Source organism: Eulemur rufifrons, chromosome 27 (genome assembly GCF_041146395.1).
Source record: "Eulemur rufifrons isolate Redbay chromosome 27, OSU_ERuf_1, whole genome shotgun sequence".
In the NCBI taxonomy this organism is placed as follows: Eukaryota; Metazoa; Chordata; class Mammalia; order Primates; family Lemuridae; genus Eulemur; species Eulemur rufifrons.
In genome coordinates, this window is record NC_091009.1 from 34589437 (window position 1) to 34616603 (window position 27167).

Consider the following 27167-nt stretch of genomic DNA (forward strand, 5'->3'; position numbering starts at 1 on the left):
TTCACGTCTCTACAGAACGGCCAGCACTTGGTGACCGTCTTGTTAGAGAACACTGATGACCAGTGGCAGGCGGTCCAGAGAGCAGCAGCAGCCCAGGGAGCCAGGCCCGAGGTGGGAAGACTGGAGCTCCAGATTGATGGGCCTGGGCTTCATCTGAATGGAACTTAAACATGAGTTGAAGGAAATGGGATCTGTCTAAAACATTATTACAAAACAGGAATGGGAGATTTGAAATCACATGGCTGAAGGCTACAAAGTCTTGACGTGGAGGTTGTAATTTATTTACTTCACTGGACTTCTTTTTTCCTTTCTCCTAAGCAATTCTTTATCAAGCTTTTCTCACAATTTATTTTTTCTTTTACATTTTTTTCTCATTAAGACATTTATTTAGGGTTTAAAATGCAAAGAATAACAAACACAAGCTTCTTGTGCTTCTGGGCTCTCCTCTTGAAGTTTGTCGAAGGCTGCCATAACTATGGTATTGGATGCATGAATTCTAGAGCATTCCCTTTTGTTCAGAGGAAATAGAGACCTAAGGGATTCTTTCAAACATCAAACACACACTGTTATTCTGTATTCCATTTGTTTTCTTACTACCATGTTTTATTTTCATATTCCTATCCTTTTTCTTTATTTTTCTGCTAACATCTTTACAAACAGCTGTAACTGGCAACTGTTTTGAAAATAAAGGAGGACATAAATATGACTAGGAAGGATTCTTTACTGTTTAGCTATCAGTCAATATAGTAGAGCAGCCTCATACGGGTACGAAACAGACAACAGACTGCGCTATAATATGTGACAGGTTGACGTGCACTTCAAAGTTAACAGTTAGTAAATAGACAAGCCTATTATTCCCACTAAATATTCATTCAACTGTTATAAAAACATCTTAAATCTTCATTAAATTTTTTATATAATTTTCAGTAAGCTTTCCCTTCTGTGATTTTTTTTTGCCCCTAATATTTCTTGTGTTTTTACAACTGCTAGTTTTACCTAATTATAACATTCAATTGGCATAACATTAAATTCATTTCATGTCCACTAATGGTTATGAAACTCGGTGGGCTTTTTTTTTCTTAATTCTAATGGCAAATTCATCATAGAGAAAGTAATTGGTTAGACCTAAAAAATTATTCTGGGGAAGGATAAAGGAATAATATAATTAGAAAAGCAGAACATTTAGTAATTGAGCATGAAGAACATTGTTAGATTATTCTTTGTTCATTTAACAAAACATTTATTACGCCCTTACTCTGTGTCAGAACAGATGTCAGCTCTTGAAGATGGAGGGGTAAACAAGACAGGATCCTTTTCCTCATGAAGCTGATTTCACAGGGAAGCAAGATATTTAGGATTAATTAATACAACTTAATGCTGTAGTATTATGAGAGAAGGACACTACTGCCAAGCTGAAGAAATAAAGGTCAAACGGAGGGTCCAAGAATGATAGGCCACGGGAGGTAGAGGCACCAGTGTTGTGGACAATCCTAGATACCTGAGAGTGTCTGGTCCAGGGAAAGTTGGACTTGCCGTGGCGGGTGCAGTAACAGGTGGAACCTGAAAGACACTCGTGCAGCAGGTTCGCGAGGTTTTGTGATGAAGATTAAAAATGTTTAACCTTGTAAAATGGAAGGAGGAAGGTCTTGACGCATTCCAGCAGGAGAGTGACATGGAGTGACTGAAGACTTCTAAAGTCACTGTCACTACAGCACCATAAATGGATCTGTGAGAGCATTTCCTGGCGACAAGGAGGCGAACTAGACTGTTGTAAAGGTGTAAAACTTGATGACGGAGAAAGGAATAAATAAAATGACAAGTTCAGGAGACACCTGGGTAATAGAATTAAGGGACTTTCTTCTGTATGGCTTTTGGAAATACATTATTTACTTATTTATGGAATTATTTCTCCCTCCTTCAAAAACAACCTTGATTTAAGTCTACCTGGACACAAAAAGTAAACTAATAAGAAAAATAGTGAAGGCTTCCTTCCCCCATGGTAGGACAACTCAGCATGTCCCCAGACTCCTGGGCAATGTTTAGGCGCCTGTGCCCTAGGACAGGCGGCACAGCTGTGCAGGGGCATCTGTGTTCCCGAGGCCCGGCTCACCTACAGGGCGTGTAGGAACGGCACAGGGAACGTTCGCCACATGCAAGTCCCACCCACTCCTGGGTGACCGAGGGCTCTGACTTCTCCCAGACAAAGGCTCCAGCCTCTCCCCACTGGTGGGAAGGTCGGGGCAATCTGGAGGGGCCTGTTTGGGGCTGCCTCCGACAGCACAGGGGCGAGAGTGAGACCTCGGGTCTGTGCTGTCCGGGGTGGCCGCCACCGGGCACGGGAGGCTCTGGGGCACTTGAATTGGGCCCGTCCAAATGGAAGAGTGCCGTGTGTGTAAAATACACCCAGATTTTGAAGGCATAGTGCCAATAAAAGGATGCAAAATATCCCAATTTTTAAAAATAGATTACATGATGAATTGATAATATTTTGGATACATTGTGTTAAATAAAATATTAAAATTAAAAAAATAGGACATGAAGATAGAACAGTAAGTTGAAGACAAATGAATTTTTTTTTACAGAAAATGTCCTGCATTACTAATAAGCGTAAGAAAAATTGGCTGTTAATTTCCTAGTAACCTGAGGAAAGGAAATAGAGGGGCTGCAACATTCACACTGAATGTTACACTTACTCAGAACTGACGTTCCTGAACAAGGTGTGGCCTCTTTGGCCAGACAGACTGCCTGGGCTCAGTGCTTTGATTCACCCAAGCTTGCAAGATCACTGAAGCCATTGAGACTCAGTTTCTTTATCTGTGAGATGGGGATTATAATAGCATATTTCTCACAGATTGCCAGGAGGGTAAAAATCTTTCATTAAACAGATATTTTTTTAACATCTCCTGTGTCCTAAAAAACGTTCTAGTCATTGGAAATCCCCCAGAAAACAAGGAAAAGAATAGAGCTCAGCAGTTCCAGTGCTTACGTTCTGCCGAGTGCTGGCTCAGAGGCTGTGGCAGAAATAAACAAGTAATTAGCATGCAAATGAAGGTATAATGTGTGATATCATAAAGATGTCAATTTAATCTAAATTTGTGCATTTAAAGCCATCCCAACAATCATACCAAAAGCATTCTTTTTCAAAGTAGATAAGCTGATTTCAAGTTCATATGAAAAAATGAAGAAATCAGACTAACAGGGAAAATTGTGAAGAATAATAATGAGGGGATTGCCTTACGTATTTTTAAACAGTTTATAGTTGCAGTGATTGAAATAGTGTGGTGTTAGTGAATGTACAGAGGGGAATACATTGAACATGCTAGAAAGTTCTAACAGAGGTGCTCATAGAATTAGAAATCTGATATTTGGTAATGTAGCCTGTGATGCTGCCTTGAAACATAGCAAGGTAGCAGTGAAAAATATGTAAACAAAAAGCTTAAACCGTCACCACCAATCATATTTTTGTGCCTTTTATTTATCATAAAATATTTTAGATATTTATAAGTATAAGAATAGTACATGAATATTCATATACGTAGCATTCCGATTAAAAAAATAAACATTTCAAATGTTTGGGAGGCCCCCATATACTGTCTCTGATTGACTTCTCCTCTCATTTTCTAGTTCCTAATTAGCTACAGTGCTGAATCTGGAGATACTTATTTTATTTAACATTTTATATTTAAGATTTCTTTATGATATTTTTTAAACATTGGAACTTGCATTTTCACCGGTATCAATATGAATATTTATTTGTTCATTTACCTATCCATATTCCTCATGGATATGACTATTTAAGATTGCTACATATATTTTTTTCTCTTCTAGTGGCAAATCCTTCCAGGTCACCTTCAGAACATACCCAGAATCTCCGCTGGTCCAAACCATCGCCATCTATAACGGCTGGATCATTGCAATAACCTCACCACCAGTCACTGCCCCTTCCTCAATCTATCTTAACACATTGGCCAGAGGGATTTTTGCAAAATATAATTCAGATCTGCTGGCGCCTCTATTTGAAACCCTCCAATGGCTGCCAAAGCATCCCAAATAAAGGCCAAAGCCGTTGTAAAATTTTATGAAGTCCTAGATGACCCCTCTTCCTAGCCAGTTGCCTCCCCAGCCTCATTTTCTGCTTCTCCCTCAACTCCGGCCACCTGGCTGCCCTGCCCTTGCTTGGCCGCAGCGAGCATCCCTCGTCTCGGGGACGTGCGCACAGCTGCCTCTGCCCGGACCCGTCCTCTTGCACCGTCTGCGTGACCAGCTCTCAGCCTCCTCGAGATTCTGCGCACACGTCATCCCCTCAGGGAGACCTTCTTAAGTCATGCTGTTTCCGTTTTATTCCACCCCCTAAAATAGTAGCTCCCTCCTGCCTTATTTTTCTCCCCACCACTTACCTCTTCTAACACAACACAGTTTGCTTATCCTTTTGTTTATTGTTTGCCTTCCCCCACCAGCTACTCCAGGAGACAGTGTTTTTGCCCTTTTTGTCAACTGTCCTAACCTTTGGATCTGAAACCCTTCGTGGAACTTTGCAGGTTGCTCAGTAAATGTTTTGAAATTAGACACATCCATCAGTATTAAACGGAATTTCTAATGTCTCACATTTCTTAGGCAAATAACATGAGCTGAAAAGAGAAAAATTTATATATTTACATTTAGCTGGACTTGGAGATTCTTCATTACCTATTAGAGGCTTTGAAGAAATCTTAAAGCAATGACATACTAAAGAAACAGTGCTTCCTGAGGTGAAATGTGCCAATATAAAATAGTAAGACAACAAGCAAATGAGTTAAAGAAATCCTTCTGAACTGTCCTTGTCTCAGGCCACCCATTTCTGTTCCCTTTCAAGTACCAAACTGTGTTCCCATTTCAGCTTTTGGAATTAGATTTATGGCTCCCTTGAATAGCTCTTAGTACCCTGGCATGATAACTATTTGACCCCGTACTGCCTTTTGGCTCTCAAATCCTGAGAAATTACCAGCACCTTCTCTTACATTTTCAGCCCTTCGGCTTGGTTTTGTCTTTGCCAAGTACCATCTTGCCAAATTGTAATGTGGTGCACAACAAAGACAATTTTATTTTTGTTTAACAAAGGGAACGTCTTCTCCACCAGGAAGTCATCCTGATGAAACAGTAGCTAGACATAGTCACATGCAATCAATAATCAAAAGTGTTCGGCTTTCTTATTCCCAAAAATATATTAACATCATAGAAGAACATGTAAAGGTTTTAAGAACATTATTGTTTGGTAGGTTGACTGGAAATTTTGAAAATGGATCCCAAATTTAGCAATGGGGAACATATAGCAGCAAAATAATACTGACAGCTAACATTTACTAAGTGTTTTCTGTGATCTCAACGATTCCTAAGTGATTTCTTTGTGTTACCTCAGGCTGACACTGTTCTTCACAGAAGAGATAAAGAAGCACTGAGAAGTTAAATAACTCACAGAAAAATTGCAAAGTTGGTACTCAGAGCAAGCAGTCAGACTCCAGGGCACAGACTCTTGTCTCTTAAGCATATTTAGGAACGAATGAGGCACAAGTGGAGCATACTTTGAAAATATATGATTTTTTAAAACTTGCCGACACATTCAAAATGTTTACAAATATTCCATCTCCATAATAACCTTTTAGACAACACTCAGGGTTTAAAATGTTTTTTAAATTCTAAATAATGTAGTCGAGACTTCTCATCCTAGATCATTAAGAATCTATGGAGATTATGATGAAATATTTTGATTTGTATATATTTATCACTTTGCTTCTAAAATGTGCATTTCTTGTAGAGTTCATAAGCTTTATTTAGCAAAAGTAAATGAGTTTATTATATAAAATGAAAAAATATATTTATATATTCATTATAAATTTCTCATAAATTGAATTTCTAATATGTTTCTGAGGGCACTGAACTAGATGAGCCAAAGCAGAACATTTTAGAGCAAAAGAAAATGTACTTTTGTAGTAAACTTGTCTACTTTTTAAGAATGCTTTTGGGTCTTCTCTTTTGGAGACTGTCTTAGTCAGTTCAGGCAGCTATTACAAATTGCCTAGACTGGGTTGTTTATAAGCAACAGAATTTATTTCCAACAGTACTGAAGGCTTATAAGCCTGAGATCTGCATGCCAGCATGGCTGAGTTCTGGTGAGAGCCCTCTGTTAGGCTGTAGACTGCTGAGTCATGAGTGTTTCACCCTTACGACTCAATTACCTCCCAACGACCACACCTCCAAATACTATCACATTGGAATTAGGGGTTAATCTTACGAATTTTGGGGGACACAAACATTCAGTCCATTGCAGAAAGCCTTATTTTTATCACAAAGAAATGTCTTTTCATGATTGCTGCACAATTGGAAGAAAGCCATTGCTTTGATATGAACAGAAATGAAGAGTATATTTTCTATGACATGAAATGATAAATTGAAATAGATACATTTGTAATGTTAAATACAGAGCAAAATCAAATACCTACAGAAGCCAAGCAGGTATTATCAATGAGATAAAGTTGGCCACATTATGGAGACTATAAAACAAATGTTGTGTATAGAATGTACATGACAGGATATACATAGAGACTAAATATAAAATGCTGTGTCTCATTGATTCATGGTCAGACTAAATGCTTTCCAGCTTCATTAGCTGGATCCTGATAAAACTCCCACTTTCTAGGAAACTGCCATTTCTCAAGCTTATGTGTGTGTGTGTGTGTGTATGTATATATATGGTGTTAATTTCCAAATTTTTGTAGGAACTCTTGCGTGTCATGTCATCATACAGACTTCAAAGCACCATGCCAATACTTCTTGAAATAGTGCTCGTCAGTTCTTGCAGCTGGGAAACAGTTGTATGACAACGACTGCTTTTTAACCACACTCACTGTGTTTTTCTTTTTCTGTGTGTGTATGTGTGTGTGCTTGTATTGCAGAGAAGGCCAGCAGTCGCCAGAACAGTGGCAGAAGATGTACGGTAGATGCTCTGGGAATGAAGTCTATCACATCGTTTTGGAAGAGAGTACCTTTTTTGCTGAATATGAAGGAAAGAGTTTCACATATGCTTCTTTCCATGCTCACAAAAAGTATGTTTCTGTTTCCAGAATGAAATAAAAATATCCATCAATCAATTGAGCATACCAATTAAACACAATTTTCTAAAATACAATCCATATTAGTGCTCTTGAGATTCAAGTATTCTGGAATTTTTGGCATGATTTTGCACCATTTCAACTTTGGCCTCTGTATGGTCTCAGTAAGTTTAGATTGTCAGGAGTAAATTATAATTTAGTAGGACTGTTTACTTTAGCATCTTTTAAGCTCTCATTTTGTAATATTTTAACCCATTAGGAGTTCACCAACAAATGAAAATCATCTTTACAGATGTAAATTTTAAAGTATTGATTAAAAATTTAAACAAAGTAATAATAATATTTATAAAAACTGTCCATGAAAACAAAACAATCTCTGATGATGGCATTTGGTTTGGCCAGAGAAATAAGTTAAAAAATAAAGGATACACGGCCGGGCGCGGTGGCTCACGCCTGTAATCCTAGCACTCTGGGAGGCCGAGGCGGGTGGATCGCTCGAGGTCAGGAGTTCGAGACCAGCCTGAGCAAGAGTGAGACCCCGTCTCTACTAAAAATAGAAAGACATTATATGGACAACTAAAAATCTATATAGAAAAAATTAGCCGGGCATGGTGGCGCATGCCTGTAGTCCCAGCTACTCGGGAGGCTGAGACAGGAGGATCGCTTGAGCTCAGGAGTCTGAGGTTGCTGTGAGCTAGGCTGACGCCACGGCACTCACTCTAGCCTGGGCAACAGAGTGAGACTCTGTCTCAAAAAAAAAAAAAATAAAATAAAAAATAAATAAATAAAGAATACTACCTTCCAATTAAAACCATGGAATATTATTTTTTCCTTTTCAATAAAAAATTATTTACTTAAGAAATAAAAATGTATATACTTTGTGAAAATAATATATTATCTGTACTAAAATGTATTAATATAATATAGTTGTGGGACTTACAATATTTTAGTATATTCCACTATCTGATATCTAATATTCAGGTGGTCTCTGACATATAATGCCTTGATTTATGATTTTTTTTTACTATACAATGGTATCAACTCAATACACATTCAGTAAAACCTATACTTTGATATTCATACAACCATTCTGTTTTCACTTTTAGTGCAGTAGTCAATAAATTACATTAGTATTTAATACTGTTACAAAATAAGCTTTGTGTTAAATGATTTTGCCTAACTGTAGACAATGGAAGTGTTCTGAGCATGTTAAAGTGAGTTAGGCTAAGCTATGTTGTTGATAGGTTAGGTATATTAAATGCATTTTTTACTTAATATTTTCAACTTATGATGGGTTTATTGGGATGTAACTCCATCATAAGTAGAGGAAGATCTGTGTTCTACTTTACTTTTAAACTTTATTTTATAACACATTAAGACATAATGAAGTAAAAATATTCAAGATAATTTGTGTTTGGGAAGTAACCCAAAAAAAGTAGATAAGAATTTTTTTACGTAGCCTGTTACATTCAAAGGTTGTTATTTCTCCTAATTAAACTATATGCCTATTTAGGACTATTTAAAAATGTTTTTTCTAAAATTCCAAGTAAACCAAATATGATAGAAACAGTATTGGAAGAAATTCAGAGGCCTTGGTTCTGTCTCATGTGACCTTGGGTTTCTTTTTTCCTTTCAACCAACAGTTTTAAAACTTTTTTGATCAATGTAAGAAATATTGTTTATATATTCTGACCAAAGTAAATGTTTTGTAAAAATTTACAAAACAATAATACTCTTACTATATTGCATGCACTCTGATGTTTTCTATTTTCTTCCATTCTTTTTCGGTAAAATATACATTTATACTGGTCATAATCAACTCAGTTGATTTTACAACACACTAAGAACATAGTTTCTTTCCCCGTAAAAAAAAAAAAATTATTCTACTAATTTTCTTACATATGTAAACTTGAAAAAAGTCTAAATTGCTGAATTATAATTCTTAAACTCTTTTATTTTCTTTTTTAAATTAAGGTTTGGTGTCTGTTTGATTGGTGTTAGGAGGGAGGATAATAAAAACATTTTGCTGAATCCAGGTCCTCGATACATTATGAATTCTACAGACATATGTTTTTATATTAATATTACCAAAGAAGAGAATTCAGCATTTAAGAACCAAGACCAGCAGAGAAAAAGCAATGTGTCAGGGTCACTTTACCACGGGCCGTCCAGGCTACCTGTGCACAGCATAATTGCCAGCATGGGTGAGTGTAGCCAAGTTTAAATATGTTATCGTGTATTTCTAAAATAAAAATGTGAATGATAAATACACTTCAATTGTTATTAAAATTTCAAAGTCAATTTTCGAAATGCCTGTGTGTTTTACAAATTAGGTATGATTAAGTATAGAAAACAAAATTTCTAAGTTGTTCGGTTGATCAAAAAGTAAGATATTATATAAATGCTTCTGACTATTATTTTGTTTTTCTGATCACACATAAGCACCTTACACTTCTATATTTCTATTCTAAGTTGTCTGTCCAGTTACCAACAGAGGCTATTTCAAATATTCTTCATTTTTCTCAGAATTCTTTTTCTATCTCCATCTCATTCTCACCATTGAGCTTGGCTTCTATGACACAGAAGAAAAGAAAATAGAAAAGAAATAGATCTAGACAAATAAGAGTTCCCTTAAAATTTCGCCACTAAACCACCAAAAACCTACAAAACTTCAGCTTCTGTCACAAGGAAAATATGTTCTTTCTTTTAACTAATATTATACTAATGCCTTCACTTACGCCGTGGACCCGTCCTCTTGTTCCTCCTCAGAGACTTCACTCTGTAATTCATCCTTGTTACCTGGCTTTACTTTTGCCCCCAAATCCCTAGCTGTTCTCTCTCCCTCTCTCTCTCTCTCCCCGTATCTCTCTGCAGACATACACATATACTTTTAAAACTCCTGCCATGACATTTTCACAGAAAAATTTCTCAAATGCGCTGTCTTCAGTGGCAGGCTTGAAACCCCGTTGCCCCCTGTCCCTCCCCAGTTCAGTCTGACATCGGCAGTCGTCCGGGCAAGCTCAGCACTCCTCTCTGTCGCTCAGCCGTGTGAGCGTCTTCACAGCGGACGACAGCGTGGACCCTGTGACTCTGCAAACACTCTGGAGCCTCTTGCCTGCGTCGCGCACACTCGCTTTCCCCTCTGGGGTCTGCGCTCCGCGACTCCCTTGTCCGTACACTGACGATTCCTTCACCTGAATCATTAACTCAAGCTGCTCTTCACCACAATATTCAACTGCCTACTGGTTATTTCCATTGGAGTATGTTGCAGGAAAAACTAACATAGCATATTCAAATTGAACTCATTTCTCCACCTTCATTCAACATCATCTCCATTTTTTTTTCTCTTACTAAAAATTAGATGACACCATTATCCTCCAGGTTATAAAGTCACAATTCTGACTTTTCACCAGCCCTCTCTTCTCATACGTCATGGTTCACCTCATTCTGTTCAATCTGATCGGTAGATAGTCCCTAAAATCATCCAGTTCAGACTGTATAATAAGGGCTGAGAAGTGGCGACTGAAGCTAACAGTGCAGTGATCGCTGTTCACCTTGGTAAGGTTCTTGCAGTGGAGTGGTGGTGAAGAATGCCGGATCGGAGTGGGTTTGGGAAATAACGGTAGAAGACAAGTTAGGAACACTAGTTTAGACACTTTGTAAGTTTGCAAGCCGGGCGCGGTGGCTCACGCCTATAATCCCAGCACCCTCCGAGGCTGAGGTGGGAGCATCACTTGAGCTCAGGAGTTCAAGACCAGCCTGAGCAAGAGTGAGACCGCGTCTCTACTAAAAATAGAAAAATTAGCCAGGCATAGTGGTGCGTGCCTGTAGTCTAAGCTACTCGGGAGGGAGGCTGAGGCAGGAGGATCACTTGAGCCCAGGAGTTTGAGGTTGCAGTGAGCTATGATGCCACCACTGCACTCTAACTGGGGTGAAAAAGCGGGACTCTGTCTCAAAAAATAAAAAGTTTGTTTGTAAAAAGGAACAAAGGAATGGCTTGATAGCTGGTGGTAGAAGTAAAAGAGAGTGAGAAAGGCAAAGAAATTGGGGATATATTAATAAATAAGAGAGTATAGTGAGAGACTATGGTACTTAGGTAAGGAAATGAAAAGAGATCTGTTGGTTAAAGGACACTGAAAAGGAAGTAGATTAATAGATTATAATTCCAGTGCGGATCGAGAGGGAGAGAGCTGGCAAGAGAGGAGGTACAGGTAAGTGTCAGAGAGTGAGACGCCAGAAGGAGAGCTTACGTCCAGTAAGCAGTAATTACAGAATGCAGGGCGTCACCTTGAGAGGGAATGTCTGAGGAACGGAGATGAAAAAGCCATAATTAGAGAGGGGGACAAAGAACGGAATCTGGAGTATTACAAGGAGCATCTACGTGTGTAATGAAGATACCAAGAATTAGGACAGAAACTCTCCACAAATACACTTTTGTACAAGCACAGAACTTCTTATCCAGGAAAAGGCGCATGTGAAAAAGAAATAATTAGCTTGCAGAACTAAAGGCTAAACATATGTATATTTCCTTGTTACGCTGATTGTATTTCATTTAACTTTCATCGTTAAGTGATCCGTGTGTCATACAGTTGGCGAGTTCCTTGATGGGCTGTCCTATCCCACTGTTTCAGGCACTGTGGCTATCGACTTGCAGGACACCAGCTGCCGATCAGCAAGTGGCCCTACCCTGACGCTCCCTACGGAGGGAAGCAAAGAGACGAGACGACCCAGCATTGCTCCTGTCTTAGAGGTCGCAGATACGTCATCAATCCAAACATGTGATCTTTTAAGCGATCAGTCAGAAGACGAAACTACACCAGATGAAGAAATTTCCTCCAACTTAGAGTATGTCCATGTCCTCTAAGAACGGTGTAAGATTGCTGGGTTTGTGCTAAGGTCTTTACGTAGTGTCTTTCCATCCCTACCAATAGGTGAGGAGTCATGTTCTGGCCTTCCTGAAGTCCTAGGATTATTCCCACATATTTCTACCAACCCGAAGTATCTCTTGACTACAGAGCATTTTAAGCCCTTAAGTTTCTGGCTTCAACGTATTTTAGGTTATTAAGTATGAAATGTCCGATTTCCTTAAGTACTAAGTTTGACAGTTGATATCTCTGATATTTCACTTTGACACTTCTTGTTTTACCTTTATTGGGAAGGTACATCCTCAGTCTTTCAAATGCACATTTTGGCTTGTGATTATCTTTCAAAATTTTTAAGAGCAATTTTTATGAAACCATGGATAAATCAAGAATTCATGTTATTTTCAAATATGAGTTCCATCATGGAACCAAGGCAGTGCAGACAGCTCCAAATATCAAAGTAGTGTTTGGGAAGGATGTGGCTGAGGAACGCACAGTACATTGATGGTTTGAGAAGTTCCGTTCTGGTGATTTTAATCTTGAAAATGAGCCACATGGGTGACCTGAGACCACGGTGGATAGTGATGAGCTGAAAGCTGTAGTGGAAGCGAATCCGTCTCAATCTGTGGGTGACTTAGCAGCCAGGCTGGATGTTACTATTTCATCAGTATTGGACCATTTGAAACAAATCAGCAAGGTAAAGAAGCTGGATGAATGTGTACTGTGTGAAATAAATGAGCATTAGAAGAGAAATAGTATTGAAGCTTGACTTTTTTGCTATCATGATACTAAAGGCAAACCATTTCTACACTGTATTGTTACATATGATGAAAAAATGGATTCTTTTCAACAATCACAAGCATTTGGCACAATGGTTGGATAAAGATGAAGTACTGAAACACAGTCCAAAACCAAATATTCATCAAAAAAAGCTAATGGTGTCTGTTTGGTGGTCCAGCACTGGTATGATCTACTATAGCTTTGGGAAACCTGATCAGTTGATTACAGCTGATGTCTACTGCAACCAATTGGGCAAAATGATGAGGATGCTTGTGATGAAGCAGGCGAGATTGGTCAGTAGCGACAGGCCAGTCCTCTTGCAAGACCACATGTTGCAAAAAACAACGCTGCTCAAACTACAGAAGTTGCACTTGGAAACTCTCTGTCACCCGCCTTATTCACCAGACCTTACACCAAATGACTACAACTTCTTCCAGACTTTGGACCACTTCTTGCAAGGAAAAATATTCAACTCTCAACAAGCTGTGGAAAACGCCTGTCAAGATTTCATCGCCACTTGCTCTCCAGGCTTATTTGCTACTGGCATAAGCAAGCTACCGTTAAGATGGCAAAACTGTGTCTATAGTTTAGGCGCATACTTTGATTAATTGTATGCTTCTTCTTCTTCTTTTTTTTTTTTTTTTGAGACAGAGTCTCACTCTGTTGCCCGGGCTAGAGTGCCGTGGCGTCAGCCTAGCTCACAGCAACCTCAAACTCCTGGGCTCAAGCAATCCTCCTGCCTCAGCCTCCTGAGTAGCTGGGACTACAGGCACGTGCCACCATGCCCAGCTAATTTTTGTATATATATTTTAGCTATCCATATAATTTCTTTCTGTTTTTAGTAGAGATGGGGGTCTCACTCCTGCTCAGGCTGGTCTCGAACTCCTGAGCTCAAACAATCCGCCCGCCTCAGCCTCCCAGAGTGCTAGGATTACAGGTGTGAGCCACCACGCCCGGCTTATGCTTCTTTTTTGAGATATAATAAACTACAGTTTTGATTCAAAATCAGACATTTCATATTTAATGACCTAATGTTTTTCAACCTCATTTTTCTCTAAATTATCTTTTACCTTAAAGGAAAGAAAAAGATATAAGACAACATTCCCAGGACATAAACTGCATTTTTATAATTCGATGCTTTTTTGTTGTATTGTACTTTCTACTTTTAATTTCTTTTATTCCACATCCGTATTGAAGTTCAATCAATTATCCAATGACCTGTAAATGCAGCCTCCTCCATTAAGCTTTCCTTGCTTATCTCAATTTTTACAGTCTTTTTCAGACAGTATGTATCAATAACACTATAAAAGCATGAATAAGAGAAGTACTATCTCTCTAATCTACATAGTACTAATCATATTTTAGCCTAAAGTAGGGTATGTTTACATGTCTTATTCCACATATTAAATTGCCATGTTTTGAGGAAAGCACAGCAGTCCACAGCCCTGACTATGCAGTCTTAAAAACTTGGTTTTCCATGCTAGTTCCACCTTATACTGGTTGTGGGCAAGTGACTTTGATTAAACAATCTAGCCTATGATTTCTTTACCTGTAAACTGGGTGTAATTACTACTTCATAACATTATATGATGATTAACTGAGATAATGGACAAAAAAGTGCCCATGACAAAACAATACTTTGTGCAGAGTAAGTATTCGATTAGTATTAATTCTTACTAGTAGTACTGGTAGTAATGGCATTGGTAACATCATTTCCTAACATTTCTAGCAATATCTTTTATATAAGCTCAATTAATGTTGAATTGAACTAAAATAAACAAATATTATTGAAACTTGTTTTTTTTTTTTTCATTTATTATAAGAAACTTTGATGTACCCTCAGAATAAAATTTACTCTCCAGGAAAGTAGTGGTCTGTGTACTCAAAATATATTTGGAATCCAGGATGGGAACTGGAAGACGTTTGGCAACCAATATCTTTCCAGGAAATAGTGTTTTGTGGTGCGAGTGAAATTCTTTCTTTAGACTTCTTAAAAATTGAGAAGTAGAAATTTTTATTTCTAGAAAAATGAAAGAGATGTTAAAGCAATTGTCGAGATTATCAGCTTCTAAACTTACAAAACTTTGCCCTCTAATTTTATCTGTATTTTACCTCTCAGCCAATGATGTCTATAAAAAGTTTCAACTAGGCATGAAATGTCATGATTCAGCAGGTAAATTTATTAAAATCAAGAGCTTTTCTTTGGATAAAGGAATATTCCTTTCTCTATATTTTCCTTTATTTCCTAATTATCATTTATGCTGTTACTTTTTAGAAGTTCCATTTCGAAAGTCAGTGTAGCCAAAATGTGTAGGTGGTTATTTTTCAAAAGTCAGCAAACAAACTGAATGTCTTTGATAATGTTTTAAGCATGATTTCAACAAAACAACAAATTTCTCTGTTTTTAGCTAATTAACTCAGTCATTTGCTTCCTTTTGGTTATGCCTTTATGACTAACAAATATTGATAGAGTAAATCATAATGTATTTGCTTTAAATGCATTGTGTAAAAATTAACATTAATATTTGTTAAAAAATATATCCAAATCTTCTAAGCTGAAGGTTAGTGAGCTTTTTCTAGAAAGGAGCAACTAGTAAATATTCTGTGCTTTCTGGTTCCCGTTGCAACTGCTCAACTCTGTTTTTGAAGCACAGAAGCACTCAAACACGATACATAAATGAATGAGTATGGCTGTATTCCAGTAAAGCTTTATTTATGGATTCTGAAATTTGCACTTCGTATGAATGATTTTCACTTGACATGAAATATTCTTTTGACTTTTTTCAACCATTTAAAAATATGAAAACAATCCTTCACTTGCAGAACCATGTGGTGGGCCAGATTTGATCCCTGTGCTATAATTTACCTACCTCTATTCTAAACTATCCCTTTATCAAAATAGAATTGCAACACAGTTACTCATTCTAACTTTATCAAAGCAGAGGAACATGGCCGTAACTTCATTTCCCCAATTTGCGTGCCTTCTCCAAGGGTAATATTTTACATTATTTTGCAGGTATGCTAAAGGCTACGCACCTTACTCTCCATACATAGGAAGTTCACCCACTTTTTGTCATCTCCTTCATGAAAAAGTGCCATTTTGCTGCTTAAGATTAGACAAGGTAAGCACACATTGCTCTTGTTCTCTCCAAAAATAAAATTATAGCATTTTCCGATTACATATATTTAAATAATTTATACAGCATTTTTACTAAAATACATTTTATGGGTATTATCTTCTCAAATGTGAACTTAATTACATAAAGTGGTAAATTTTACCTTTTTTTTTAACTGTACTAAAGGTTACCCAAATTCTTTTCTCTTCCACTAAATTAATCAAATGGATTAGCCAGTCATGTTTTTAAAGAGGAAAATAGAGTTACCCAAATCTCCACCCTATGAACCTTTAACATCCAAAGTCTCCGCAAATCATTTTAGCCCAATGTGCATTATTTATCTTACCATTATTGCTTCAGATCTCAGTGTGGAATCCCACTACATGATGAGGTGAGTCGGTCCACACGTTAGACACAAAGGTTTGTTTATGGCTAGACGGGAAGCTCAGTGTCTTGCCTAATGTCGCCTTTCTCAAAGTTTTCACTGCAATTCTTGGTTCCTGCCTGGATGTTCTAGAGAAGGTGTCCAAAAGAGGAAAATTCCAATAATGCTAGAATTTTATCTTTTTCATAATATAGACATTGGGCTTGACCTGGATGAGTTTAGTCTCCTGAAGAATAAGAAAACAGATAAAAAGAAAACCTTACAGTCCACCCTAGAGATTCAAATGTGCCCCTAATTCTAACCTGGGATTTCTTCTTTTACTCTAAACTTTGAAGTTAGAGTTAAAATCCCCGCTCTCCACTTAAAATCTGTGCAACTTGGCAACTAACTTCAATCAATTGCAGTTTCCTCATCTGTATTGTAGATACAGTTTTAATAGGAACCTCATCGTGCTCTTAGAAGGATTATGTAAATTGGTACATGTTTAATAAAGTGCAAGAAACTTAACTAAGTACTTTATATATTTTGTTAATATTCTCGCTATTATTTTTTCATATGGTAAACATTATAAATTTTGCCTGTTGCTATCATTCTTGAGGAAGAAGATTAATAGAAATATTAGAAAATTCCTACGTTTATCTCCCTAAATTTGCTTTGTGAATCTTTGCCATTGCTCCTAAATATTTATCGAGGCCCCTTGATGGGGACAGCTACACCTTTCTAGGCCTTGTTAATTTGCAGTCCTTATTTTACTCTAATATTGTGAAGCATTTTATATTTTTGGCCTGCTGTGTATCTTCAGTAATGTCAATAAATCCTAAATTTTAGGACCCTTCACTTGCATTGACCCCTTCCAAGACTAATTTTTGCTATGACTAATTTTTCTTTGTAATATTTTTATTGTTTTCCTTAAAAAGGATTCCTAAAATAACATATGCTTCAGGCACCACAAAACCTGGATTCACTTCTGGTTACATTTACTTCTTTTAATAACCAGTAAAAGAAGAAAAGAAATATTACGAGATATTAGAAGACCAAAGAATAGAAATGATTTATCTCCAAGCAAGGAATCAAATTCAACGGAAAGGCTAAGCTTTTAGAGATCAGGACTGGTGGAGGAGCAATGGAGGATCTTTTAAATGTCAAAACTATGAACTGTCTCTTTACCATATTAAGAAAACAAAGTTTCTGCGCTGCGCTGATTGACTAGTGGTATCTGGGATTGCTGGTTATTTAGGTAGCGTTAGGCTGGTAGGAGGTGGTCTGCTGTGTAAATGGGTGCCCTCTGAGACTAAGGGGTGGGATTATGCGGCTGCCCCTACTTTGTGAAATGTGTGAGTTGGAATCATGTTGTCCCAGCATCAGCAAGCTGGTGTCCTGCTCAAGGTTTATCCATGCTAAAGTCTCTGCTCTCCTCTTGCTTTTTCCTTACTAACTGAGCCACTTCTAAGTCTCCTTACGGAAAGTTGTCTTGTTTTTCTTTTATATACCCCATAGATATTAAAGTTCTTAATGATCCAAACGTTAACCCATCACTATTCTTCCTTGATGTGACTTCTTTCTGAGTGACCTTATTTCTTCCTACGGCTTCAGATTCTGACTGTATTCATCAATAATTCTTCAAGCACCCTTCCAATGAAGACTTGTTGTCCTTGTTCTTCACCATTTCCTGTTTGCTTTTCTTTCCTATTCCTTAGACCTTCCTTCTGGATTCATTTTCCTACTTCCTATATGACAACCTTTAGAAATTGTTACGGATATTCTGCCGGCGACAAATTCTTTCTATTACACTTTTCCTTGAAATGTTCTTATTTTAATTCCCCTCATTCTTGAAAGACAGTTTTGCTTGATGTCCAATTCTAGGCTATTAGGGGTTTTTTGTTTTAGTTTTTTTTTTTTTTCTTTCTTTGTTTCATCACTTTAAGGACTTAATTTACTGCCTCTGTGCTCAGAGTCACTGTTGAAACTCAGCCATCTTCTAATTGTTGTTTCTTGTGGGCCGTCTCTCTCTTTTGTTTATTCTCTTTTCTTGAGAACTTCTCATTGTCTTGGTGGTTCTGCGTTTTCATTCTGATGTATACGGCTGTGCATTTCTCTTTACTTATTTGGATTAGGATTCATTGAGTTTCCTGAACTGGAGGATTTGGGTTTTTCGTCACTTTTCAAAAATTCTCAGTCAACATTTACTTGAATTAGGCTTCTTTCTGATTTTTTCTTATCTTTTTTTCAGGTATTCTGGTTAAATGTGTATTTGATACTCTCACACTATCTTCCAAGTCTTAATTTTTTCATGCTAGGTTCTGTTCCTTTTCTTCTCTGCCTTTCATTTTGGGTAATATCTTGAATTCTGTCCTGTGGTGGGTTCCCTCCACTGTATCTTATGTGTGATTTAAATAATCTTTTGAGTTATAGTGTTTAGTTCTAGAAGATATAGAAACAATATAGATAGTACTTTTAACATATACTTGCTAGATGTTATTTTAAATAACCTCTTTTCTTTGCTCCTACTTTAAATACTTTCTTTTATTTATTTAAATGTATTAAACATGCTCACTTTATATTTGAATGTAACAACAGAAAAACCTATAGTCATTGTAGGTCTAATTATGTTGTCGAATTATCTTGTTATGATTGTTTCTGTTACTCATGGTGCCTTGTTCCTGCCTGTATTTTGTAATTTTTTATTAAGGAATAATGGCAAAGAATATTCCAGGGATGATGAATACTCCAGAGAATTAGCTAATCTTACACCAAATAAATAAATTAAAAATATCCACAGAGAGGCATAAAGGTAAAAGAGCAGAACATCAAAGAAGTTCTCTATGCAGATAATTAAACTGAAAAGAATCTTGAGTTAGTAATGCTAACTACAGAAAATTCTAGACCCCATGAAACAGCAAAATACTCTCAGGATGACAATTAGCTGTAGAAATGTTTTGCTCTTGCTTCTGTTGTTGTTTTTATTATTTTAGTTTTGAATATTTACATTATTGTCTTGCCAGGTCGGCTATGCATTTAGACAGGGTTTTTCCTTTACTGTTTTGTTTTGTTTTGTTTTGTTTTAATTCATCACTTCAGGTATTCAGTACTGGGACCATTTCTGAGGCTATCTTATTATGAAATAAGATATTATCGTTAGGGTGGAAAGCCTGGTAAGTGCTCATGGCACAGGTGGAGAAAGATTTCTCACGCAAAGATTGAGATATAAAAGTAAAAAACGTTTATCTTCTCAGAAGGATAGAGAGAATGAGGGAGTGAAAGAGAGAGGGGAAAGAGGGTGAGGGGAGAGAACAGGGAGCTGGCTTGCCATCCCAAAGAAAGAGAAGGGGATGCAAAAGTGAGGCCAGGTGGCTCACGGATTGTAAGGGTGACGAAGAGGAAAAAAAAAATAATGGTGGCTGTAAATTGATAACAAAAGCAGCAGCAGGTAGATAACAAAAACTGCAAGATGTCAGAGTCCAAGAGTTGGCTCTCCTGCGTTCCTTGAAGACGGGTCATCACAGGAGATGGAACTCTGTCTGGAGATACAGTTGAGGCTTGGAATTGTTTTCCTGCCATTTACCCAGGATCTCTGTAAAAGCAGATTCTCAAAAAACAGCTTTGAAAGACATCTCTTTCCCGTCCATTCAGCTTTCTTCAGAAGTTGTGCAAAACAGATCTCCTGCAGGGTGTCTGTTAGGGAGAGAACTCATAGGATTGAGCTTTAACTGTTACTGGGGAATTGGGGGGATTAGGTATTTTCCCGGTATTTTTGCAAGGCTGCTCCTTTCAATTATATATTATGTTTAAATGAAAGTCAGAGACAGATAATTTTTAAATATAGATACCCAAATGTCATGTAGCAGCAAGTTTCAGTTTACAGCAGAACACGCACACGCATAGATTGCTGCCTCTTTCAGTACCAGGCTGCACAGCCATAATTCATCTGCCTTGTCCACGCACCCTTTTATTTTCTAGTGCGGGTTGGAGAACTGGGCACAGAAAAATGTTAATTATTTTAAAGTTTTTAGAAAATTAGAATTTACTTCGTTAAATTTACATTTCCATATATCCTAAGTTTTTTCACCACATTTTAGTGGAGTATAAAAACGGAATTTCTTTGTATAATTTTTCTTCCCTAGAGTTGCCAGCATAACTACTATGAGGACGCAAAAGCCTATGGATTCAAAAATAAACTAATTATAGTTGCAGCTGAAACAGCTGGAAATGGACTATATAATTTTATTGTTCCTCTCAGGGCATATTATAGACCAAAGAAAGAACTTAATCCCATAGTACTACTATTGGATAATCCGTAAGTATATTTTAAAATACACAAACAAGATAAACAGTTTTTAATATTATGTTATGTACATCAAAAATAATTAATTTGCTGGTAGTATTTTAAATCAGATACATTATGGTACATGATTCATCAGGAGATATATTCTGTGCTATGATTCAAAAAAAATCATTCAATATGGTTATATTTCACAAATGTCACTTAAAACATCACTAGAATATTCTGTGAATTTTTTTAAAACTCTGTTGCAAGTGGTCATATACTCACAATTCCACAGGAAACAGACCACTGAAATAATTACTGCAATTTTCCTTAAATTAATCAACTAGTCTGAAAAATATCTGCCAAAACTGGGTAATTTTGTTATCTTTCTAAAGAACCATTAATTATCAGAGAAGCATTTACTGATCCATTTTTAGGTTATACCATGAAGCATCATAAATTATTATGATTGTACTACTGTTAAAACATACATTCTGTAACATCACATGAGTAATGCTTTACCATGTGCATTTATTTTGAAAATACTGGATTGGTTTACTTTTGCTAAATAAGACTAAGCATTTCAAAATTCTTATGCATATATAAATATAGGTTACTGAATGCAATGGTCAAAGCCATTTTATTCTAAAATTATAATATTCCTCTCAGTGACTGAAAATTAGTAGCAGATGGTCCTCAGACTAATACCGTATTTTAGGATTCTCTCAGTCCCCTCATCCATTCCAATGTGATGCAAATTTCAGGATGAACTAAATGAGGTCAAATTATACTGCCTTGCCTCTGCCTTTCAAATTTATCAAAAGAGTTTCTCAAAACAGAGATATTTCCCCAATATATTATAACATTATGGTATTGTTTTTTTGAATATACCAATACCAAAATACTCATTGATGCATCTCTGTTAGCATCAGCATCATAAAAATAATCAACACTAAAAATTGGAGAATTTTCAGGTATGGTGACTCAGTGACTTTTTCCACACCTATTTGGCATCCAAGGAAAGGTGGGGCATATTTAGGGTAAGTGTAGGAAAACAGAAACTTGGACTCGATGCCAGAAGAAATGAAAGCTTACTAAAATAAATGTCAGGACAATAAAAGTTTGGATGCGGGATGGCCATGAGGACAGAGTGGTTGGAAATGGCCTCCAGGGTCCTTTGACCGTGGCCTTCGTTCTGAAGCTTCCCTGGCCGGAAGCTCCACAGAACTGGCTGAGCTGCCGCGTCAGAGATGCTCAACTGTGTGAATTCAGATGTGTGAGCTTTGGGCTCTTTTGGCTTATGGTGTGTCTACTCCCCTCAAGATAGAGCTTAAAGACAGGGGCATTTACCAGCTGGTTGCCTTAGAGTAACTCCGTCTTGCATGGCTTGGAACAAAACGCATCACCAGGTTGTAAAGAGGAAGACAGGAAGAAGCTTGAGAGAGAAGTGGAACTGTGCTTAGCATCCCTCTGGTAGGGCTAAAGACAAAACTGTCCTTTCCCCTCATTTACGTTATGTCAGGATAAAATTTGCTGTCCTGATGTGTAAACTTCCCCCCAAAAAATTCCACTCCCCATAATTGGGAGTGGAATTTACTCTATGTACAGAGATGGGCTCCTCTTTTTCAGTTTCCAATCTTGCTAAGTAATCTCATCTCAGAATCGCTAATTCCTCCTTTGCACGTGGTTATCCTATCAAGCAAATGGCAGGCACTCAGGAGTCCTTCACATGTATAGTTTTTATAGATTTCAGAGTAACTGTAAACAAATCAGTCCCTTTCTGTTTAGTTTTGAATAAACAAGTTACCAAAATGCCTGATTACTGAATGATTGATTGACGTGTATATTAGGAGTATAAAATCAAGTGGTTGTACAGTCTTAATTCCTGAATTTGATCAATCACAGAAAAATCTGAAAACTCTATTTATCTTTATTAGTGACAAAGGTCAGTATTTCTGTAAAAATATAAATATATCTTTTATCATAGAATATTTTATCTGAGTGGGACCATAAAGATCATTCAATAAAAAATATTCTTTACCTCCAACATCTGTTCATAATTATAATAACTGTTGAGCATTAACTACGTGTCAGTTATCATACTACACAATTTATTTACATTTTATTCCCATAAGAAACATATTTATATTGCATAGTGATGATTTAGCCTCAGAGAGATATATCAAGCAGTTTAAAATCTCAAAGCTTACAAATTACAGTGTAAACATTTAAATAAACTGAAGCCTGTGCGACTTGTGAGCACCACTGTTACGTATTTTACAGATGATGTAAAAAAGACCCAAAGAAGGTAAATGACCTTTTCCAAGGTCACTTCTTAGATTAGAACTTTCTGTTTAATTCCTAGTTCCTTGTTCTTTCAACTATATGATCTTACGTAATTTACAGGCTTTTAATATATGAAAAAAATTGTCAATTCTTTTTAAAACAAGTATATTTCAACTTCAGATTATTTTTGCATTAAAAATTCCCTTTGCCTTCCTAATGGTTTGCATTTTGGAATCCAACTATTTGCATGATATTGTTGTTTAATAATTCTTGTAGGGTTTGACTTTATTTCAAAGTATTAGGTTGAAAGTGCCTGTTGTTAAATCTGTTAGCTTCCTGTGTACTTCCCAAAAGTGGTGTCTAACATTTTTATTTGTTGTGTTCTGTTCCTTTGGTTAAGAATGAGGAAACAAAAACTAAACACCAATTAATAATGTTCCAGGAAGTTTTATGCAATCTTTTTTTTTTCTTTTTAAACAATAGGATGCCTGTTGCTCTGAAATAGCAAGTATTTTGCAATCTATCCTGTAATATTACAAAGTTTTCTTCTTTAAACTATTTCCATGTTATAAGAATGTGTACAGTGATGATTATATACACCTCTACAATTATTAGTTTTGAGGGATTTGACTTTATTTTAAATTCACATAAGCATTGCTGAAAATAATATTCAGTACATGGCTATTTAAAAAATTTAGTTGAAAGACCAATGTATTCAATATAGCAGAAATAAATAATAACAGATGTCGTAAGTATGGAATTTTAAAATGTAATTTAAATTTATAATATTCACACATATAATATGCCAAAATAAGTGTTCACAATGTTTTCAAACAGAAAGCCTTTTAGATCTCATATGGTAATTATAAAAGTCATATTGAAAAACATCTTTCACTTGGTACTGGTTCGTTAGAGCTGGTATCAATTCTGATTGGTTGGCCATCTGTTCTTTGGTCTGTTGTGCCATACTGATTTTAAATATTTTGATTACCACTCCAACCTTAAAGGTTATCTAGTCAGTTTATAACAGCATTTCACGTAAGAGACAGAAAAGCAAGTCAAAAGCTGTAACACATCACCCAAAGCTACACAAAGATGAGGATGAAGTGCAAGATCCAGACTTACGCTCTTAATTTTTTTCCAAAGTCTTGTTTACACTATCCATTTATTAAATCAATCTTCTTTTCACATATGGTGTCAAGTAAACTTTAGTTCAGTTTATTTTAAAGGTAGTGATAAAATGCCTGATATGTCAGTGTTCTTATTATAAAAAAATTTAAACTTTGGACTCATACAAATCTGACATAAGATCAAAGCTTACCCTCTTGATAAGCCTGTTACATGCTATTAAATCTCTTTAAGCCTCATTCTTCTGATTTGTAAGATGGTTAAAACATTTATGTTAGCCGGGCGCAGTGGCTCACGCCTGTAATCCTAGCACTCTGGGAGGCCGAGGCGGGTGGATCGCTCGAGGTCAGGAGTTCGAGACCAGCCTGAGCAAGAGCGAGACCCCCGTCTCTACTAAAAATAGAAAGAAATTAGCTGGACAACTAAAAATATATAGAAAAAAATTAGCTGGGCATGGTGGTGCATGCCTGTAGTCTCAGCTACTAGGGAGGCTGAGGCAGGAGGATCACTTGAGCCCAGGAGTTTGAGGTTGCTGTGAGCTAGGCTGACGCCACGGCACTCTAGCCCAGGCGAGAGTGAGACTCTGTCTCAAAAAAATAAAAATAAAAACAATAATAAAAAAAAGACCATTTATCTCAAGTTACTGTGAGACTGTGTACTCTACTGTATATAAAGCACTAGTGCAATATCTGATTCATAAAAGGCAGACAGGAAATGTCAGTTCCTCTTCTGCCAATCACAAAAATACTGCTGTCTCTATTTGAATTGATGGGTGGATCTGTGTGAAAACCCAATTAATAAAAAAAAGGACATTTATTTTAAGTAGTTAAAATTGAACTAATTATATTTTTAGCAAGAAATAAATGCCTTAAAAGTGAAATTATGAAATGTTAAAATAAACTGCTCATATAGGCATGCTACTCTCATTTCTTGAACTTGAAATAAAGAAATTAAATTTATTATAGTCATTAGTTAAATGAAAAAGAAATAATGGCCTCGAATTTTAAAAATCCATACAAATTTATAAACCCTTTTTGCTTCCCCAAAATCATTAACTGTTTAATATTTGCATGTAATGGCCATTTTTATTATGAGAGTTTCTATAAGGATATGAGGTTTTAGGCTCATAAGTAATCATGTTTTTTAACAAAATTACAGTTAGGACTCATTAATGAATGTGCTCCTTTTTCTTCTGTTTACTAACATTAGTTACTTTTTGTGTTTGTTAAATTTTTATTTTGTTACTAGTTTCTGCCTGTGTTGTTTTGTTTAGTTTTGGTCTATGCATATTTATTCCACCCTAGATCTATTTTTCTGTCATCTTTATCTTTCTCATTGATTTGAAATATTTATATATTAAGCAACTCTGATCTATAAATTTTATATAAGTAACAATTCTGACATTTATTTCTTATATGTTAAAATGTGTGTGATGAGCTATACAGTTAAACCTGTCAATTATTTTCGCCACTTTTCTGTAATGTAATTTAACATAGATAGGGCTTCTCTGTTTAGCAGTCAGATAAAAAAATTCATACATTTTATTCTGTTGTAATAATGGTTTTATTTTTTTAAATTCAACTCTTCATCTATATTTTGGGGTGTAATGCAGGAAAGGCACATCTAGTTTTATGAATGTTTTATGTTTTTAATGTTTTTCAGTAATAATGCTTCTTGATGTAAAGGTTATGTTTGCCAATTAACTTTCTCCCAATGACTAAAAAGAGCCTATGATATCATTTGTGTTACTCGGTTACTAAGCAGGTCAGTGCCGTGAACACCGCTGCCAGTGTAAATGAGCTGGCACAACACATGTAAACACACAACTGGCTTATTCTTTATACTTCAGGTTTCCTTTTAAACCATTTCTCAATAGGAGTAGTGGATGAATCTATTTGTTATGCAAAATTAAATTTAACAAAGAATATGGCATCGTAGACCCCTTAATCTTAGCTATTTTTCGTCAGGATTATATATTTACCACGGTTCAGGGGACTTGATTTACCTTGTGATATGGCGGAATTCACGTAAGGATGAACCATGCTATGACAATACAAATGCTAAAGCAATTTCTAAGGATTTGGAAGATGCTTACCCATTGTAAGTACATATTTGTGGCAGAATTGCATGTGACTAAAAATTCATGAGTTTCCTAAAGCAAGGCAAAAATGCTGATGGCCAGATACATTCTATAATCTCCACTAGACAAAGCAACAAAATACAACGGCCTTATCTTCTCTTTTGACTCTAGAAGAAGGGCTGGCATAATTACTTGCTTTGTCCCCAAAGACCTCAGTATTTGCCAGAAGATTTTCAGTATCTTTATACAATTTATGCTTTGGTAACACTCAATACTGTTGCAGAACTGTCACAGTGGGGTGGTGGTCAGAGAAGATAGCATAAAGAAACGGAAACAATCTGAACCTACAAGAATGGCATGAGCCAAATTAAAAAGGAGATTATTTCGGGTATACATCTGGAATATATTCCAGATGTATATCTGCAATTAATAATGAATTATGGACCCACCTCTGCCACATAAATTATCAACACCAATATTTTATCTGATTGGAATTATATAAAAATTTAGGAGCAAAGAGAGTAAAATAAAAATAATAACCAAAAAAGACACAGGCAAAAGCATTTCCAAACCACCCCGGAATCTCAGTGCTATCCCACTGTTGTGGTACTTGGATCCTCATACGCGCTTCTCCGGTCAAAAGGCAGGGTCAGAGAGTCACGGAGGGTTTCGAATCAGCAATTAGAACGGGCCTCCCAATTTTAAGAATCAGGACAGTGCCTAGAAAGAGAACTAGAAATGTCTACCATAAGTCACTGTCAGAGACTGCTACTGGGAATGTATATGGTTATACTATTTGTTGAAAATATGTTTTAGGAGCTTAAAAACTATAGACGGCTGCTTACTATTATCCGTTCTATGAATGTTTTGTGGTAATGATAAAAACACCTAAAAAAAGTCCTCCAAAGATGTACCTACCAGTGTTAAATATAATAGATACTGGAAATACCTGATAACTTCAATAATTCACAGCAAAAACTGAAAATAAGTAATAAACTAAATATTGAGGATTTTAAAAATGAATTGCGGTACATTTATAAGATGTAATAATATTGGGCCATTTAAATGACTACAAAGAAATTTAATGATAGGAGGAGTATGGTCAAAACGATAACAGTGGTATTCTTTAGAAGGTTTTTTTTCTTTAGTGCTTTGCTGTATTGATCGTTCTCTTTCTTCAG

At 36.4% G+C, this 27167-nt stretch overlaps 1 protein-coding gene across 3 annotated transcripts in view; it reads left to right on the top strand.

Annotated features, from left to right (window-relative positions):
- KCNT2 (potassium sodium-activated channel subfamily T member 2) overlaps positions 1–27167 on the top strand; it is a 297725-nt gene that overhangs the window by 203241 nt on the left and 67317 nt on the right. For 2 of the 3 annotated variants that reach the window (XM_069459257.1, XM_069459258.1), the window contains exons 15-19: positions 6930–7079; positions 9060–9289; positions 11717–11930; positions 15744–15849; positions 20350–20522. In XM_069459257.1, coding sequence (XP_069315358.1) covers positions 6930–7079; positions 9060–9289; positions 11717–11930; positions 15744–15849; positions 20350–20522 — 873 coding nt within the window. The remainder of the gene's footprint in view (positions 1–6929; positions 7080–9059; positions 9290–11716; positions 11931–15743; positions 15850–20349; positions 20523–27167) is intronic. The other variant, XM_069459259.1, reaches the window with a different exon arrangement.